Here is a 15,124-nt window from a genome sequence, read left to right as displayed (position 1 = left end):
TGAACCCAGTAGCAGAGTAGCTTTGTATGTTGTGACAGGATTTAGAAGCATTTACAGTAATGGAAAGAGAATTCAGTTATCAGAAGAAGCATACCTTCAATGTGTTCTCTTATGAAAGGGTCATCCATGATGTTGCTATGATTTGTTTTCAGAATCTTTTCAAATTCAGTGATGTCATTATTCTGATAGGCACTGATAGAAAAAAAAGTAAATTTTGTCAAACATGAATTCATGTTAATCATAATCCAGAGCCTGTTTCTCAATTTTTATACTTAAAAGTCTAAATTGTTACTTTATTAAACCACAGAAATTGAATTAAGCATATACGCACTCTTGCTTTAAAAAAAAAATCAGCTTCCAAGTAAAAGATGCAGCTCAGTGGTAAAGCATATGCTTAGCATGCATAAGGCCTAGACTTAATTTCCAGCATTCCCACCCCTTCCTCAATTTCCTTTGTAATACTTAATAAACAAGTCTTCTGGTTATGGACTATATGTATATTTAACTATTGAAAAAAAAATCTTAGTTTTGTTAAATGTTGACAATGAAACATAACTATTCAGTGCCGTTGCTTTCAAGTTAAATTGTTCATTTGACTCCTAATCACTCTTAATGTAAGAAACCACTACTAGTACTCTATGAAGGAGTTCAGTGTTATCTTTAAGTAGAAAAATATATCCTCTCTGAAGATTATTCCTCAGTTTTATCTTCTAGAAAGCTACCAGCAATTGTCAAAACTTTTCAAAATAAACTCTTTGGTTGTCCAAACTCTCTGGCTTTAGAGCAGAGACTGTAAGCGCAACATCAGTGGTGGGTAATGAATGAGCGTACACAGAGAGCAGTGGGGCTCCTGCTGCAGCAGGCCGAGGGCTGAATTGTGCTCGTATTGTTTCTAGGGATCTGGTATCTACTCTCGCAGTAGTTCTGTAAGGCACTATGGGATTGCTAAGGGTGCTGAGAAGGAAGAAGCCAACCTTCTGGATATGGCACCACTGTCTGCTTTATATGTAAGACATATCCTCAACATTCTGCACGCCTCTGCTGTGCTTCCATCTGTTGGGTCGCAATGTAACTTCGTGTTAGGGACAGGTGATTCAAGTGCTCCAACAGGAATTAGTTTCCTCTAGTCTGCTGGCAACTGACTAGGAAGATAAAATTAGGAAGCATTACTTTCTTACCTACTCCAAACACATTACTGTAATCTACTATAGGAGGATATATTCAAGTACTGAAAACATTTGCACGTTATCTTATTTGCACACACATATTTTAACTGTGAGGTATTTTCTCATTACTTGCTCTTGCTTTTTTCTTTTTTTTTTTTTCCCTTTCCTTAATGTTATACAAAATGGAGGACTACTCAGGGTCACTAGTCAGACTAAAAATTTTATAGCTTTAAGTTTCTAAGTTCACGGACAGAAATTTCACTGGGGCAAATAGATATAAAATACAAAGGTAATATCACTACTTTTCAAAGGGTTGATAAATGAGCTCTTCAATCCATCTTAATATACGTAACCAATTTACTTTTTATAAAATGATCGTTTCTAGGGCTAAATTTTTTTCTTAATATTTTCCTAAAAAGTTCAAAGTGCTCTTTAGCAATGTCGTGTTATAAATAGTTAAAAAAAGTAGTTTGAAGTTAAGTAAAATGTTTAAAAAGGGTTTTTTGGGGGGTGATAGTGAGGTTTCAACTCAAGAGTTTTAACCTGCTTGCCAGGGTCCTCCACTATTTGAACCATGCTCACAACAGTTGTCACTTTTAGGCATTTTTAGAATGCTTTTTGTATGCCTGAGCCAAGATCCCATTTAGGATTCCTTTGCAGGTAGGATAACAGGTATACACCTCTAGGCCCAGCTTGTATTGGTTGAGATGGGGTCCCATAAGCTTTTTACCCAGGCTGGCCTCAAACTATGATCCTCCCAATGTCTACCTCCCATGTAGCTGGAATTACAGATGTGAGTCACCTCATCTAGTTTAAAAATCATTTTGAATTTCTAACCAGATCAATTCATAGTTAATGTGGCCAAGTGGAGATAAGATAAACTGCTTGAAATTAAGATGGAAAAGTGTCTTTTTATAACTAAAATCAACCTGATTCAATAAAAATGTATTAAAGTAGATTAAAGAAGCAAACAGAAAATTCCGATGTCATAATATGGCAATTTATAGAGTTTTTTAAATCCTCCAAATGCTCTTAGAATCCTTAAAATCCTGACTCTTACTTCTTATGGCTAAAATTAAGGTTTGTGTGTGTGCTGATCCTGGGGACTGAACTCAGCCTTGGTGCAGTCCCTGAATGTTTTGCTCAAGGCTAGTAGCCCTCTACCACTAGAGCCACAGCTCCATTTCTGTTTTTTTTTTTTTTTTTTTTTTCTGGGGGGGGCGGGGGGGCGTAGAGGAGTAGGGAGAGTAGTTTATTGGAGATAACAGTCTCATAGACTTTGCTGCCTGGGCTGGCTTTGAACCTCGATCCTCAGATCTTGGTTTCCTCAGTAGTTAGGATTACAGGTGTGAGCCACTATTTTCTCCCAGCATATGAAGCTGACGTATCATTTATAATACAATTTATTTTAATGGAAAAAGGCCAATTTATCTAGATGTATCTGCAAGAGACCCTGTGCGACTGTCCTCATGAAAGTATTCCAGCCCTGGTAAACTTAGCTGTACAACCACAACAAAGACCTGAAGCAACTTAGGAGGCTTCTTATACTTCTCCATAAAGTCCAAAGAGGACTAGAGGATCATTTATTCCTAGCTGAGAGGAAGGTTTGCTGATTCCTTTTGCAGAAATAAGGATGCCCTTTTAAGCCTTTGTTTAACCTTTTATAATTATATTTAGTAGTAACTGATAAGGGCTAACCACCATTTCATTCACATCTTTTGCCACGGTAACATTAATGTCCATTTTGATCCTCTGCTTTCTTACCCTCCATCTCAAGAACTACTCAGAGGACACTTTTAAATGGTTATTTTCATCTTGCTTCTGAGAAAAGCAAACAAGAAACCAAACAACGGATAATTTACAAAATTTTATGACTAGTAGAAACAGAATAATAAACGGCTTTAGAAGATAAAATTTCATACAAAAATACAAAAGAGCAAATAATGAACGTGAACTGAATTTTGAAGTTTCTTTTTTCCTCTCTCCTTTATTAACTGCTTTAAGGAAATTTACCTTAACTGAAATATAAAATCTTACCTTACTAAATTTGTCATCGCTAGAATTTCTGGATCATTTTTGTACGGCTTGGCCTAAACACAATAAAGAAGAAATACAAAATAAAACACACAAAAAACGAATTATGTATATGTACAAAAAAAGAATGCCATTTAAAAGATAGCTGATAAAAGAAACTAACAACTACACACACCTCCTGTGAGTCAAATGGATTGATTCCAGATTTCATAAGCATATTAGCGAGGACCAGATATTTTAAGCAAGTAGTTCGCCTTGGACTTCCTGATTCGTCATAATTCTTGAAGGCTTCAAAAAAGTCAGTGTGTGCCTTTTCAAATTCACCTTCTCTCAAGTGCATTTTGCCTCCACATTCTAAAAGAATAAAATATGAGAGTAAAAGAACATTTTCAGTTTTGTAAGCCGACCAACTACTTTATGAAGATCAAATGGAAACAATTTCATTAGCTTCCAGTCTTTTAACTTTAGAACCTAAACAGCAATAGTCCCAGGATATATAATTGAATTCCTCATAAAACATCAGCCAGACAACCACTTGCAAATTTCTACCTTCAGTTGAAACAGAACAGAATCCATTGGGACGGGACTTCTGGTAAAGACAGTATTAAGAAATGTAATTTATCAGAAGTCCTATCTTTCATAGGACAAGAATCCATCCTAATTTCTCTCAAAGGTTAGACCATTTCATTGTCTTTAATACGACATGATTTTTGGCACAGCAGGAAAAATACTCCAGTCATGTGGTCACACACAGTAACTGTGATCGCCCCGTATCTGCACATTCTCTCCCAACCAAACTTGCCTCTGATGACTCCCATGATCAGTGGATGAGGGATGGCAGACTTGATGTGAAGTGATTGTTCGTAGAGTGCTTTCAGTTTTTTGTTATTTTTCTGTGCTGTGTACATCTGAATTTCCAGAGCATATATTTCTAATAACTGTGTACCCTTTTTCAGGTCATCTTCTCCATCATCAGTCTAGGAAATGCAAATACTTCAGTTAAGATTGAATTCAGACAACCTAGCACTATTTAGTTGACTTAGTCAGGAAATATTTCACTTATAACCACGGTTGATGAACAAGTACTACAAGTTTTATTTAGGAACTGGTATACCCAAAATACCACTTGCAGTGGCCAAATGGAACTCCCCCATCTTTCTTACTTCCAGTTACTGAATAAGAAAAAAGTGGCCAAAGTGAGCAGCCTAACTGATAAAGTGCCTAACCAGCATGAACTACTGCAAAAAAGGAACAAGGGGCACTGTGTGTGTGTGTAACTGCTTTAGGTCCACCTATTCAATCAAAAAGTACTTCCAGAGTGCCTCATGGGGAAATACAAAGGAAGATAAAGTTGCAATCGCCAACTGCTCACAATATACTATTAAACACTAATTTGCTGCAGACGAATAATAATGTAAATGATACTGATTCTAGTTGAAGCATAAACCAAGTACCTACAAGAACAAAAAGGACTAACTTTCCTAGAGGCATGTCAAAGGAATCACAAAGGTGGTAACTTTTGAGTATAGTGTATAGTCAGATGTCTGTAAATATAAAACACTTACATACACTAAGCAAAAATATACTGTTCTATTGAGTTGTGCACTTTGGTTTTATTCACTAACAATATAAGATATGAAAAAAAATCTGTACATTACCTCTATAATAAAAAAACAATTTTTTTTTTTTGGTCAGCTTTGGGTCTTGAACTCTGGGCCTGGGCACTATCCTTGAACTCTTTAGCTCAAGGCAAGCACTCTACCACTTGAGCCACAGTGTCACTTCCAGTTTTCTGTTGGTTAATTGGAGATAAGAGTTTCACAGAGTTTCTTGCCCTGGCTGTATTTGAACTGCGATCCTCAGATCTCAGCCCCCTGAGTAGCTAGGATTACAGGTGTGAGCCACCGATGCCCAGCTTAAATTTTTTTTAAAGAAAAAAAATGACATCCATGTTGTATATTTGTCTAAACATAATTCCACCAAACTACTACATACTATAGTGCTGTTTACAAAGTTTTAAAAAAACTTCATTAGTAATGCTACTTGATGAAGATTAAAAAAAAAAACACAAGTATGATAGCCAGTAAAAACAGAGTTGTACACTCCTGACCATCTTGTTCTTTCAATTAATTGAAATTTCAAATGTTTGACAGCTATGCATACCTAGCACTATTATTTTGGATTAACAGGGGTATAGAACATTTCTAGTATCTTCAAGGTCTGGTAGACAGCCATGCTTCAGGATTCATATATTCTCAGTAAAAACATAAAATATTGTTATTATGTATGGTATAATATTTGTGCCTTATATTCTTGAGGTGAATATCAAAATACCAAGCTTATTTTTACTAAGAATTGCAAGTGATCTGTTTACTGATACCTGTACTTTATTCCACAAATGATAAGATTGAAATTTGTATTAAGACAAGAAGAAATGTAATAGTTTTGCCGGGCGTTTTGCCCGGCATCAGTGGCTCATGCCTATAATCTTAGCTACTCAAGAGGCTGAGATCTGAGGATCACAGTCCATGAGACTCTTATCTCCAATAAACCACTCAGAAAACCGGAAGTGGCGCTGTGACTCAGGTGGTAGAGCGCTTGCCTTGAGCTGAAGAGTGCAGAGACAGTGCCTAGGCCCAGAGTTCAAACCCCACAACTGGGGGGAAAAAAAAAAGTTAACGTGTTTTTCACTTTTGCTCTTGTTTCTATGGAGACAAGGTTTCCTTATATAGGCCATGATCCTGTAGCTCCAGCCTCGAAACGTATTCCTAAATTTTATTTGTGGGACGGCTGTCTGAACAAAAACATCACTAAATGATATTTTGAATACAATTATGTCACATTTTTTGATTATTAAAAAGAAATGCCAAGAAAAACAAACAAACAAGGCAATGCTACCTGGCAGGACTGATGTAACTGTCGTAAAATTTTTTGAAGCTTTCCATATTCTTCTCGTTCTAAATATAACTTGCCAAGCTGTAAAGAAAGCAAACTTATGAAAATCAAAAATATTTAACAGAAGATTAATATATTTAGGAAAGATTACTAAGGACACCCACCCACTCTTCAAACATAACCAATGTAATTGCCGTTGTTACCTTTGTGTTTGTTTTAAACCACAGCCTATCATTCTTAGCATCTTTCAAAGCTTCCAGGGTTGTTTCATAGAATTCCTGCAGTAAATCCATCTGACATAAAAAATCAGAATTCTATAATTGTAAACAGCAAATTTGTACCTGTTAATAAAGTTAATTTGAACAAACTAAAAGTGCATCTTTGAACTTTAATATACATAGGACACATTATTTGTATCTTATCTAATGTCTTCTAAAATCCCATAATTAAAAGACCAAATTAAAAAAAAATTAGTTAAGTGCCAAGATCTATTTCAGCTCTAATGCTTTAATAGTAAAGGTATGTGCTTCCCAGTTAGTAACTCATCTATGTTGACAGAGATATATGATACATTTCAACAAGAGCTAATCACGTGTATTTTACCCACCAAACCCTATCTGGTATTTACTAAATAGCAAATACTAAGCAAACTGTTAGAGAAACAAAGAATAATAAGTCCCTTCTCTCAAAATTCTGTTTTCAAAATGTGACTAGCTCTGAAGTAACTGGTAAACTTTTGAAACTGGCAGGAAAGACAAGTTTTGGATTTGTTATTGTTGTTGTTGGTCGTAGGGCTTGAACTTTGGGCCTGGTCGCTATCCCTGAGCTCTTCAGCTCAAGGCTAAGTCTCTACCATTTGAGCCACAGCGCACCACTTTCGGTTTTCTAGTGGTTTATTGGAGAAAAGAGTCTCATGGACTTTCCTGCCTGAGTTGGCGTTGAACTGGGATCCTCAGATCTCAGCCTCCTGAGCAGCTAGGATGACAGTTATGAGCCACCAGTGCCCAGCAAGTTTAGAATAATTTTAGCTACGTTTGATCAATATTAATTTACCAATCTTGGTGTGATTCCCTTCATTGTGATTATAAGCTTTTTTGCTCATCTTCCTCTCAATATTACTGGCTTTGCCTTAGAATATCTGGATCTCTAGCTCTCTACTTAACAGGATCCAAAAGTACAGGAAAGTTGGATACTTCCACAAAGTTGCCTACTTACTTGTAATTATTGATGGCATATGGGAAAAGTCAGAGTGCCACCCATCCCTATCTAGTCTTAGTTTCAAAAGGCAAAAGACTTATACACAGAAGTTTTAAAGGTTAATGTTCTGAAAAAAACATGCAGATTTAACCTGGAGGTTGTCATGAACACCTGTAATCCTAGCACTGGGGAGGCAGAAGGACCTCAGGTTTTGTTTGTTTGTTTTTTGTCAGTCATGGGGCTTGATCTCAGTGCCTAGACGCTGTCTGTAAGCTCTTTTGCTCAAGGCTAGTGATCTACCACTTGGAGCCACAAGTGGTTTTCTGATGGTTAATTGGAAGTTAAGATCTCATGGCCTTTGCTGCCCACGCTGGGTTCAAACACCAATCCTCAGATCTCATCCTTCTGAGTAGCCAGGATTACAGGCGTGAGCCACTGGTGCCCAGTTGATCTCAGGTTTTAAGTCTCCCAAAGCTAGCTCAATTGGTGATTAAATTTGTTATAAGGAACTGTGAGAGTCAGGGCTGTTGCTCAGTGGTAGAGCGCTTGCCTAACTTTCATGAGGCCCTGGGTTCAATCACTACCACCACCAAACACGGGTACTAAGTATAAGTCTGTAAAAGTTGTTTGCCAACTATTTTAGTATTGAAGACATTTAAAGAGAGAAAGTACAGTTATTATCTCTTCATGTTACATAATTAGTATCACAATCAATATACTGTTTTTATAACTATTTTTTAGTAACTAGCATAATTGCTTTAATACAACCTCTACAGTTTTTCTTCTTTTAAGTACAAAGGCCTTACTACAAATTTAAAAAAAAACCCTGATATTAATACTAAGAGGAAAAAAGTTCGTCTAACCTGTTTAGAAGTAGAGATATAATCAAGAATAGAATTAATGGATTTTTCAGAATAATTTCTTGTGACTGCACTTCGAATATAGGTCAATAGTTGTTTATATCTATTCATCATTTCTGGAAAGTTTGTCTGTAGGAAAGAAAAATGTATTGTTAGATACACAATTGTATAATAAAAATCTGCAAACATGATTTAAAATATAGTACATAAGAGTACCTACCCAACTGAAATATAATTCCTATAATTGGTAACACAACATGCTTTTATATCGGGCAGGGACATTATTTTTAACTTAAACTTGAAATGAATTACTCAGCTACACCAACAAAATTTAGGAGTTTAGCTTACAAAATAAATGTAACTTACATTTGTAACTTAAGAGATTCAGACATTATTCCTTATTGTATAACGTATTTATATGAATCATAGTCCTTGTGAAGCTAAGGCAGTAAAACAGAACTCAAGGCTAGCCTGGACTACATGAGAGATCCTGACGCAAAAACATGGAGAGAAAAAAGAAGAAAAAAAGCTGGGCACTGGTGATTCACGTTTGTAATTCTAGCTACTCAGGAGGATGAACTGTGAGGATCACAGTTCAAAGTCAGCCCAAGCAGGAAAGTCCATGGGATTCTTATCTGCAATTAAAAAAGCTGAAAGTGGAGCGGTGGCTCAATTGGTAGAGCTCTACCCTTAAGCAAAAAAGCTTAGGTACAATGCCCAGGTCAAGTTCAAGTCCCAGGACTTGAAGAACCAAAGTTCCTACTCAACAGTAGATACAGTTCATGTTGTTATCCCTTGCATTTATACTACTGGGTTATTCCAAGAAACAGAAGATTATTCCAAGAAATAACAGATCAGAAATTAAAAGACTACAAGTATAATGTCCAGTGCTAAGCATCTAGGGGGGAAGGTTACTATCTAAGTAAATATGTAAAATCAATTTAGGAGTCTAACCTAGATCCAGTCCTCACAATCTCCAAGTGCTATTAATCTCTCCTTTTATTGAGTTAGCCTCTTTTAAGCAGGAGATGAAGCATTGGCAAGTATGAATGTTTTTTCTTTAATTGAACACATGTAGTTATTAGGGTAAGGAATAAGTATATACTACCTATATATATACACCAAGTTACCTTTGATTACATTTTACTAGGATCACTCTGCTACCTGGGAGATCAGACTGTAGCAGAGCAAGGACGGAAGTAAGGAGGCCAGATAAGAAGCTACTACAAAAAAGAAGGTGAGACATGTTAGCTTGGACCAGAGTAGAAATGCTAAATACTAGTCAGATACGGGGTATAATCTGATGATACTGCTGATGGATTATATTTGTTGGGTAAGACACAATAAAAGAAGTAACAGGAAGATTTTGGTCCTAGACAGTGGACAGGAAGTTTGTAATAAACAGAATCTTAGGGTTTAAGGTACAAGTACAAGGATTTAAGTACAAGGCACTGAGTTATCAAAAAGCTACTCTATAAATAATGCAGCCAAACACTATGCATACAACTAAAGAATAAGTTTTCTTAACAAACAACTTTTGTATCCTATGCAGAATTTTAAGAGTAGTATTACTGGTCAAAACTTTTGAGAAGCAGACTTGGAATCATATTAGCAGAACTATTAAAGAAGTTATTACGGCATTTTGTTGCAATGAGGTGTCCACCTACAGAATATAGTCATTATTAGTTTAATTCCCCTCAAAACAACTCTTACCAACTTGAAGTTAATCTTAATCATTTGTTTCAGTGCTTTAAATCCCCATTCTCCTTTTTCACCTTCAAGTTCCAAAACCTAAAGAAGGGAAGGAATTTTTAGTTTACATACTATACTAAAACTATGGCATTCACTGCGATAGCTCTGAATTAATTTTACATCATATTAATGAAAACAATTTCCCTAAGAATCTCACCATTTCTCACTATCACTTTTAAAAAGATTAAAAGGTAAGCCCTGAGTACTTACTAGTGGTTAAGTAAAAAACTGTCAGTTTTTTTTTTAATCAAAAGACTTCCAAAGGTTTCTTGATTACACAGACTCAGAAGCATTTCCTCTTCCCCAACAAAAACCTTTGGTAAGAACTACCCAAGTGGGCTGGGAAGGTGGCTCAGTGGCAGAGCGCTTGCCTTGCATGCCTGAGGCCCTGTGTTCGATTCCTCAGCACCACATAAGCAAAAAGAAAAAACCTGGAAGTGGTGCTGTGGCTCAAGTGGTAGAGTGCTAGCCTTGAGCTGAAGAGCTGAGGGACAGCGCCCAGGCCCAGAGTTCAGGCCCCATGACCAGACCAAAAAAAAAAAACAAAAAACCCAAAACTACCCAAGTGTATTAGAAGCAATGTAATCTGTCCTGAAAAGAATAAGACTATAGTGGTAATACCTACTGACCACTCCACGGGGTGTCCAGCGAGTATGCTTTTCCAGGACAACTCAGTTTCACTGGAAAAACAATCCGTACCCCTTTTATTTTCTTTTATTTCTAGCCATGCAAGCCATGATTCACACATTAATTCCTAGTCTTTGCTATCTTTTTTTTTTCCCCTGCCAGTTCTGGGGCTTGAACTCGAGAGCCTGAAAGTTGTCCCTGAGCTTTTTTTGCACAAGGCTAGAACTCTACCACATGGGCCACAGCTTTACTTCTGGCTTTTTTTTTTTTCAGTCGGTCATGGGGCTTGAACTCTGGGCTTGGGCACTGTCCCTGTGCTCTTCTGCTCAAGGTGAGCGCTCTACTGCTTGAGCTACAGCGCCACTTCCAGTTTTCTAGTGGTTTATTGGAGATAAGTCTCATGGACTTTCCTGCCGGGGCTGGCTTTGAACCTCCATCCTCAGATATCAGCCTCCTGAGTAGCTAGGATTACAGGCAAGAGCCACAGGCACCAGGCCTACACTTCTGGCTTTTTCATGCTTAAGATAAGCATATGCTTCAAGATAAGCATCTCCAGGACTTTTCTGCTTGGGTTGGCTTTGAACTGTGATTCTAATATCTCAGCCTCCTTAATAGCTAGGATTATAGGCGTGAGCCACTGGTCCCTGGCTCCAAGTCTCTTTTAAATATATGCTTGAGGTACTTAATGCAATCTCATTTTTTAAGATTATTAATATGTATTCAAACCCATTTCTGAGAATAATCACTCTGGACTTCATTTGATATAATACATTAAAAAAAGTTTAAGACAAGCCAGGCAGTGGTGGCTGATGCCTAGAACCAAAATACTCAAGAGGTTGAGATCTGGGAATGGAACTTCAAAGCCAGCCTGGTCAGGAAAAGCCTTCAAGAATCCATCTCCAATTAACCCTCAAAAATCCCAGAGTGGAGACATAGCTCAAGAGGCAGATCTGAGGAAAAAGACTGAGCGAAAGTGCAAGACCCTGAGTTCAAGCCCTGGTACACACACACATTTTTTTTTTGGGGGGGGGGGGGGGGAGGCCTTGAACTCTGGGCCTGGGTGCTATCCCTCAGCTCTTCAGCTCAAGGTGAGCACTCTCCCACTTGAGCCACAGCACCATTTCCAGTTTTCTGGTGGTTTACTGGAGATAAGAGTCTCATGGACTTTTCTGCCTAGGCTGGCTTTGAACTGTGATCCTCAGATCTCAGCCTCCTGAGTAGCTAGGATTAAAGGCGTGAGCTACCAGCACCCAGGTACACACATACACATACACAAACACACACACACACCCTTTAAGACACAGAATTAAATGGAAAAATATAAACCTTTTGGAAGCTGCTTAATGCTGCTTTTGGGTCATCTTCTTTTAATGCTTTGGAATTATAGTACTGATTTTCCAAATCCACATTTGGTTCCGAGTTACTATCTTCAGAGTATTCCTGTGTAGAAAACAAAAAGATATCAACGGTAACTCAAACATACACCAAAACAAGATGCACTTTTCAATAATCAAACTGGCTTTGTGATGTGAGGACTTTAGTGTCACTGGTCTCACAGACGGAAGACTTCAAATTCAGTTATGTTTAACAATGGAAAATTCCTGGGAACACTTCTTTAAGGCCATGCTCAAATTCTGAAGTAAGAATACTTTATAGTCACTCATTCACTTAAATGCTGGTTAGTGTAGATATGACTATAACCAAACTGATAAAATTGAAAAAGTAATTGATAAAGAATAAATAAGCCAATTGTGTATCTCAGTAACTGAATGAAGTCTAACAGTGATGGGTTTGAAGATGGGATTTGAAAAGTAAATGAGAATTTGCTTCCCAGACAAAACAGGCGAAGTTAAAGAGGACAGTATACACCAGAAAAGCATAAACAATGGGAGACATTAAGTAAGTAAGAATAAGTTCTACTGTTGGAATAAAGCCATATAGATTCTTCCTTCAAAATAATGCTCAAGGGGCTGGGAAGGTGGCTCGGTGGTAGAGCACTTGCCTTGCATGCATGAGGCCCTGGGTTCGATTCCCCAGCACCACATAAGCAAAAAGAAAAAAAGCTGGAAGTAGCGCTGTGACTCAAGTGGTAGAGCGCTAGCCTTGAGCTGAAGAGCTGAGGGATAGCGCCCAGGCCCAGAGTTCAGGCCCCACGACTGGACTCAAAAATAATAACAATAATAATAATGCTCAAACCACCCTTTCTCTCTGGCTACATTGTTCCCTGCCAAGCAACTTGGATCTCTCTACAAACTTTTTTTTTGTTGGTCATGGGGCTTGAACTCAGGGCCTGGGAGCTGTCTGAGCTTTTTTCTCAAGGCTAGCCCTCTACCACTCGGAGCCACAGTACTGCTTCCCGTTTTCTGGTGTTTAATTGGAGATAAAAATCTCATGGACTTTTTCTGCCTGAGCTAGCTTTGAACTGCAATCCTCAGGTCTCAGCCTTCTGAGTAGCTTGGATTATAGGTGTAGCTTGGATTATTGGTGCCTGGTGTCCACAAACTCTTTGCTTTTTTTTTTTTGTTGTTGGTCTGGGGGCCTGAACTTGGCCTGGGCGCTGTCCCTCAGCTCTTCAGCTCAAGGCTAGCACTCTACCCCTTGAGCCACAGCGCCACTTCCGGCTTTTTTTTCTGCTTATGTGGTGCTGGGGAATCGAACCCAGGGCCCCATGCATGCAAGGTAAGCATTCTACCACTGAGCCACCTTCCCAGCCCCCCACAAACTCTTAAAACTACCCTTCAGGTTTCATTTTCAGGCTTTAAGTTCCAATCTTCTCATAGTAAGCAGCCAGAATTATCTTTACAAAATGTAAATTCTCTCATTCCTCTCCTTCAAAATGGCTTCCCATTGCCCTAAAACTTGGCTGTCTATCAAGTGCTCCCCTGGTTGGTCTTGCGGCAGTCATGTTGGCCTTATTGCACAAGTGGCAAGACCCCTTCCCACCTGGACATGCTATTCTAGCCTCTTTCCACTGCTTTCTCATCTGGTCCACTAAGACACAGTTCAGACCACAGCTTCTGTGCCCTCTTCCTTCTCCAAGGAAGACTTGGGATAAACAATCATAGCTATGAAACCTACTCTATTCTTTGGGAAGTCAGTTCTTTGCTAATTGTCTAATTAGCTTGGAATATTTCTAAACACTTACACCTAGGATATACCATGGAATTATTGAAAAGGAAACCAACACTCTTCTGTATATCACCTTTATAATAACAATTAAAAAAAATTAGTTGTGGGGCGTGAACTCAGGGTCTATGCACTGTCCCTGAGCTTTTTTGCTCAAGTCTAGTGCTCTACCACTTTGAGCCACAGCAGCACTTCAGGTTTTCTGGTGGCTAATTGGAGATAAGAATCTCAGGGACTTTCATGCCTGGGCTGGCTTCTAACTGTGATCCTCAGATCTCAGCCTTCTGAGTAGGTAGGATTACAGCATGAGCCACTAGCACCCAGCTATAATAACAATTAACAAATTTTTAAAAATTAAGAGTCAGATAAACAACAATTAAAAAAAAAACCCAACAACCTCATGGAAGCAGGGCACTGATAGCTTGTAATCCTATGTACTCAGGAGGCTGAGATCTGAGGATTGAGGTTGGAAGCCAGCCCAGACAGACAAATGTGAGACTCTTATCTTTAAATAACCAGCAAAGAGTCTCACTGGAGGAGCCCAAGTGGCAGAGCACCTTTTCTTTCTTTTTTTTTTTTTTGGGTCCGGTTGTGGGGCCTGAACTCTGGGCCTGGGCGCTGTCCCTCAGCTCTTCAGCTCAAGGCTAGCGCTCTACCACTTGAGCCACAGCGCCACTTCCGGCTTTTTTTCTTTTTGCTTATGTGGTGCTGAGGAATCAAACCCAGAGCCTCATGCATGCAAGGCAAGCGCTCTACCACTGAACCACCTTCCCAGCCCCAGAGCACCTCTTCTAAGCATATAAACCAAGGGAAAGTATGAGACTCGAGCCACACAACTGGTAAAGAAATCACGTCATAAAACTTAATCCAGCTTTCAACATTTTATGAGTATATTCTTTTGGTCTGATATATAATTAGCTGTAGGTAATATTTAATATTTTTGCATAGTTATCATTGAACTATTAAATAAATGTTATTGCTAATTATGAAAATTACCACAATGAATCTAACAACTGACCTAACTATGTTCATGTGGATTGAGCCCGACACCAAGAAGACATCACCTGGAACTTACAGCTCAATGAGTCCAACCTCATCTCGGGCTGTGCACAACAGCCTGCTTACTACACTTCAGTTGTTACACTGGTCTGACGTTTTTTGTGTGTGGTGGTATGAACATTTGAACTCAAGGCCTCCTGCTTGCTAACAAGTGATTTACTGCTGAGCCAGACCTCCTGTCATTTTTTGCACTGGTTATTTTTGAGAGTGCAGCTCAATTCCTGTTCAAGTGTAATTACAAGCTGCCTACTGTGGGCTTCCCAGTTACAGCTGCAATGACAGGTGAGTGTGCCATGCTAGCTTCTCTCAATTGAGAGGGAGGCCTGGGTTGGCCTGAAACTGGGATTCTCCCAATCTCAGCCTCTCAAGTAGTTAGCATTGAACAAGCCATACCACCTGGATCTGGCA

The 15,124-nt window shown here is 38.6% G+C and overlaps 1 protein-coding gene across 2 annotated transcripts in view; it reads right to left on the bottom strand.

The window, feature by feature from the left end:
- The window catches only part of LOC138804125 (COP9 signalosome complex subunit 2), a 28,127-nt gene that overhangs the window by 5,268 nt on the left and 7,735 nt on the right, over positions 1-15,124 (bottom strand). Inside the window, exons 2-10 of one of the 2 annotated variants that reach the window (XM_069988401.1) lie at positions 11,858-11,971; positions 9,866-9,943; positions 8,156-8,281; positions 6,299-6,409; positions 6,099-6,176; positions 4,003-4,177; positions 3,376-3,554; positions 3,204-3,256; positions 95-192 (exon numbers count right to left, since the gene is read on the bottom strand). In XM_069988401.1, the coding sequence (XP_069844502.1) occupies positions 95-192; positions 3,204-3,256; positions 3,376-3,554; positions 4,003-4,177; positions 6,099-6,176; positions 6,299-6,409; positions 8,156-8,281; positions 9,866-9,943; positions 11,858-11,971 (1,012 nt within the window). The remainder of the gene's footprint in view (positions 1-94; positions 193-3,203; positions 3,257-3,375; positions 3,555-4,002; positions 4,178-6,098; positions 6,177-6,298; positions 6,410-8,155; positions 8,282-9,865; positions 9,944-11,857; positions 11,972-15,124) is intronic. The other variant, XM_069988402.1, reaches the window with a different exon arrangement.

The sequence above is a fragment of the Dipodomys merriami genome, unplaced genomic scaffold (genome assembly GCF_024711535.1).
Source record: "Dipodomys merriami isolate MVZ:Mamm:240054 unplaced genomic scaffold, mDipMer1.0.p SCAF_357, whole genome shotgun sequence".
NCBI lineage: Eukaryota > Metazoa > Chordata > Mammalia > Rodentia > Heteromyidae > Dipodomys > Dipodomys merriami.
The sequence above is the reverse complement of the archived record's forward strand: the minus strand, read 5'-3'. Positions and strand labels throughout refer to the sequence as shown.